This window comes from Triticum aestivum, chromosome 5A, assembly GCF_018294505.1.
Source record: "Triticum aestivum cultivar Chinese Spring chromosome 5A, IWGSC CS RefSeq v2.1, whole genome shotgun sequence".
NCBI lineage: Eukaryota > Viridiplantae > Streptophyta > Magnoliopsida > Poales > Poaceae > Triticum > Triticum aestivum.
Window position 1 is genome coordinate 25,806,525 of NC_057806.1, and position 5,255 is coordinate 25,811,779.

Sequence of the window (5,255 nt, forward strand, 5' to 3'; positions counted from 1 at the left end):
TAATCTATACTTCTATACTATTATTAAACAATCAAACAAGAACTTCTTTAAGCACACCCCACAAAGCGTACACAGATTCAATACCACCGCACGATTAGGCCCACTAAAATCAATTTAATGGTTAGCCTTAACCTAAATCATTTTCTGTGTATACTTAGCAATTTACATTGACTGACCGTACTCCACCGTGGAGGAAAATATGAAACTCCACGCCTGAGCAATTAGGAAACTAATAATCACGGGTGCATCCTATTCTAGGAAACTAAATCAGAGTGCATCCATCCTATTAGGAAACTAATCTCAGACAAATCCATCCTATTAAAAAACTTATCTCGGACGCATCCATCCTATTAGGAGGCTAATTGCGAGCCGCCTGCCGCCATCATGCACGCTAGCCACGATGGGGGAAGCGCGAGGAGCTTCGTCTTCCTCCGGGAACACACGTGCTATCACCGCCATCGTCTTCTGCCTGGAGGACAGGCGCTCTTCTGCCGCTACTGCGACGACTCCATCCACGTCCAGGGCATGCTCTCCGGCAACCATCGGCATCCGTGTTGACTTCAGCTCCATTCGCAACACCCACACCGACAAAGTGTCTATTCAGCGTGTGCACGTGCATTACATATTAAATAAGAATCGTGGGGCTTCAAGCAATCTAGAATTATAGATTTGTGATTATCTTAGGTTGCTGATTGCTGTACTGAAAATGTGTAATTATATATGGCACGTACATAAGAATGCAACAATCTTGTCTTACAAAGTAGGATCAAGAGGGATACTGAAGAAGTCAAGATGCAGAGTCTATTTCCCATAATTACTTCTCATGTTCATGTCGGCTTCCTTGGGCTTTACTTCGTACCACCATATGCATTAAACTAGACCGTATCAAGAGGTAACACCATCCCCTTGATTAGAATTGCCTTATTTGTACTATTTGATCAGTGTGTGTTTTACGTATGACGTTGCTTTACCTGGAATTAAGGTGGGTTGCACCTGCCTAGGCACTATCTCCAGGGATAGGTTGGAAATCAGGATATATGATTCATTCTTAGAGAAAACTTTACACGCGTCACTTTAACATAATTGCATAGCAATCCAGTAAATTATGTAAGATTTAGTAGGAGGCAAGATATTGAAAATGTACTACTATTTCAGTTACATGATTCTATACAACTAAAACGGGTCACATGACTCCGTAACTGTTGTTAGAGAATATCTCTCGCTGTTCTGTAAAGGTATGCAATCTCTACCGCGTTCCAATAAAGAGAATTTTACCATACAGAAGGATCCAATGAAGAAACTAATCCGGCTGAGTTCCAATAAATAGATCCTTCAAAGGATCTGTCCTAATACAATTGTCGTATATTGGTACAGAGAAATCATATAAACTGTACTCAGTCAGATTTATTTTGTTTCATGACAGAGAAATCAAGTACCTTTCGCTATTTTGGCACATATATTTATTCTTATATACTTGTGCAGTTTCGAATGATCCAACATATTTGCAGTCATCAAACTTGAAGACATGTTGTTTAAGGCCTTATTTGCACCGCCTCTCTTTTTTTGTCTGCACGCCTCTTTCCTCCAATAATAATAATGAACAACTTTTTTCGGATCAGGTATTACACTATTAAAAATATATGCTGAAGCTATTCCTTACGACAAGGAAAAAGAGGATGAATGTTTTCTATCTTCACCAGTTTTGTAGCATATTCCAAATTGTTGGCTCTTTCTTATTTGAGGATTCATCATTTTTTTTTGTAATTTAGAAGCTGACCTAAAAGCTTGATAAGGTTAAGCTTAACAAATACTCTAGAATAATTTTCCTTCCATCTTTATTTTTCTTCATAACTCATTTCAGTTTCTATACGTACAAAACGTCTTACATCATTGTAAGTTAGTATGGTTGCCAACGCATAAACACATACAAAACTGGATAAATATTTTCTATCATGATAATTATTGGATTTCTTTTAGCCCTTTTACATTTCAATTAGTTCTTGTAAATCATCTTTATTTCATATAGAAGTTGTTGTAGTCACATATCATCTTCTATTTTCTATTATCCATAGTAGGTAGCTATATAATTTTGGCAGTCCACACAACCAAAAAAATATATATAATTTGATCCAAATTAGTACAAATATATATTTTGCTATGCAGATTAGTAGAATAAAATAACATTCGAGAATTAAGCATCTTGAACAATATAATTGCACCGTAAGGCAGTTTATACTTTTTTTCTTGGCTACACTCGAAGAGAAGACTATTTTCCTGGCTACATGCCTATATTATTGCATTAATAAATAATTGCTGATTTTATTTAAATGAGAATATTTTCCTGCTATTACTCTATGCAGCAACGTAACCACTATTTTGTCTCGCTTTTGAAAATACAATTTGAGCGACATCAAACATTGTGTATCCATTTGATTTATATTTTTAAAAATGTTTATTTTTTTATATTATTTGAATTCACCTGTTTTACATTTGAGACGTGCATTGCACGTGCATGCTTACTAGTATGTAAAGTAAATAAAAACAAAGGGAGTACTATTTGTATACCCCAGTTTACCTTGATCAATTTGACGGATGAGATTAAGAAAGAGAGCTTACAAATTTTTCATGCTCATAGCAAAGTACCGGCACATTATTGTATTGTAAATGGAAGTGGAGTATCTTCCTTCCGACCCAAAAGAAAGTACAGATTGTTGGAGTTCACCCTATTGTTCCGTTGATAATTGCCCGAAATCAGAGACGCATATATAGTTCGGTAACATCGAGGAGCAAAGGAATAGGTCATCTTGTTGACATCTTAACCCAACAAATAGGATCTTCAACATTACACCAATTTAATTAAACGAAAGAAATGAAATGATGGAGTAGCATGCATGCAACATAATAACGACTCAATGTATGGTGAATGCAGATCTGTAAACCTGATGGGCGTTCGGAGCATGCATGTGAGATGTGTGTGATGAACAAGAACAAAACATATCAAGCGCCTCCGGTGACCCTGCCGTTGAAGATCTCGATGGTGTCGCCGGTCTTGACGTCGTGCCAGCGCAGCGTGCGCTCCTCCTCCATGACGTTCTGCTTGTAGATGAAGAAGTAGGCGCCGTCGTTGGGCAGGAGGAGGTGCGGCGCCGCGCTGCCCAGCTCCGCCCGCAGCTCCTTGACGGCGTCCATGTCGCTCACCTCCAGGGTCGCGGTCTTGGCGCCCCACTTTACCTCCACCGACATACGCTTGTTAACCTTGCAATTGGCCACCCCGTTCCCGTTGTTGCACGCTGGCGACGGCGGCGGCTGGCGCAGGACCACGCACACCTCCATCTTCATCCCATCGTCGGTCGGCGGGTTGAACTGCGCCAGCTCCTTGTCGTCCTCCATCTCCGCCTTCTCCAAGAACACGCTCACCTTGGCGGCGGGCACCGCGCCGTCCGTGCGCTCCTGGAGCATCTCCTTGAGGCGGGCGACGGTGCAGGACGCGTCCAGTTCGAGCGCGACGCGGCGGCCCTCGCCGAGGGCCGGCCCGGAGGCGACGACGTGGACGACGGCGCCGGGGGCGCTTGCAGCATGGCCGTCAGCGGCGGCGACGGCGGCGGCAGCGGGAGATTCATCCGGCAGGACGATGAGCACGTGGGATCCCTCCACGATGGGGTAGTGCTCGGTGTCGCGGTCGTCCTCGAGCTCCTGGCCCTGGAAGAAGAGGCGCTGCGACTCCACGGGGATGCCCTCCTGCTTCAGGATGCACTCCTTGATCCTCCGCACGGTGGAGAAGTACCAAATCTCGACGATGAATCGGCGACCCTGCGTCGTCTCGAACGTCACCTCCATCGCGATTCGATCGCTTGTGTCATTGTGTGATTTGTGATGAAAACGTGCGGCCGAACATTTTATTTACACACAATATATGGCATTGCACACCCATCATTTACTCCCATGTTATTATTCTCAGATTTCTTTTGACCGCTTACATCTTTCACCACCAGTAGAGGTGCAATATATAGGCATTTATAACATATATTCTCAGATATAGCATAGTACTACCATATGTGTAAAAATTAATGTGTGTGCATTTATAACAAAATTTGCATCCATTTTTTTACTCAATGATATTCTGATATCTGCAAAATTATTGTGCAAGCATTTATGAAAATATATTCTAAGATATGTGCATGCATGATGCATCGATCCATGCATCATGACACATTTCTCAGATAAACTTGGGCATTCCCTCAAAAAAAAAAGATAAACTTGGGCATTGGCAGCCGGCAGGATGGTCGGGCCGCACTTGGGCTCCAGATATAAGCTCCATGGCGTGGCCCAGAAGCCTGAATTACCTCAAAAAACATAGTTTAATTGAACTGCAGCGATCCTAAAAAAACAATTGAACTGCAGCTTTAATGCCCCCCAAAAATTAAAATAATTTCATTCAATAGGAAAAGTGCTAGTTTCATTGTTTATAACCGGGTTCGTGTTTCTGCGGTTGGGTTTTATATAGCCGGCCCAAGTAATGTGTTTGTTTAGTTGAAGAGTTGCTGCCAAAGTCCTTCTAGCGGAGACAATAGGTTGTGGCTCCGGCTCACTAGTAAGGGCATGTACAATGGTTGATAAGATAGTTTTATTTTAAATCTTGCATGTAATTTAAAGATGATAATTTTCTTTGTCTACAATGGGTCATCTCTTAGCCTTATCTTTAATAACTAGCAATTCTTAAAAATGTGGTGAGACATATTATGCTAAGAAATCACCTCTTGTCTTCTCTTAAATAAGAAAAGACAAGCCTTTTCTTAGAAGTTCTCTCCCCTCCACCTCATCATCTATCCTACGTGGCACTCCTAAGATAGCGCCATTGTACATGCCCTAAGAGGTCGTCACATACCAAAGCAGGTTAGAAATAGTGTATTGTCTTTTTTTTCATATTGACTTAACGATTTTGGGTATTGGCTAGAAACATCAAATAGTATATTTTGAGTCATGGTATCTGTACAATACGTCATGTCCGAATTTTGTATGACACATCAAGTGAATCGTTAGATCACATCAATTTTCTAATGTACATGGCTGATAATTGAATCTTATCAAAATCATGCGCGCAATTTTTTAATATATTCTGTATATTTAAAAATGCAAAATAAATATAATTGAAAGACTTTCCAAAATCAAAATACTTATTTGTGAGGCTATTTCCAAAAGAAAAAACAATAAATCAACACATTTCAGAAAAATAATTTTAAATAACTCCAAAGCAT

The 5,255-nt window shown here is 40.8% G+C and overlaps 1 protein-coding gene across 1 annotated transcript; it reads right to left on the reverse strand.

The window, feature by feature from the left end:
* Positions 1–2,788: 2,788 nt before the first annotated feature.
* Positions 2,789–3,861, reverse strand: LOC123106402 (polyubiquitin-B). Its single transcript, XM_044528583.1, has one exon. It carries the CDS (start codon positions 3,835–3,837, stop codon positions 2,998–3,000), a length of 840 nt encoding a protein of 279 aa, XP_044384518.1. The 5' UTR covers positions 3,838–3,861; the 3' UTR covers positions 2,789–2,997.
* Positions 3,862–5,255: the final 1,394 nt, after the last annotated feature.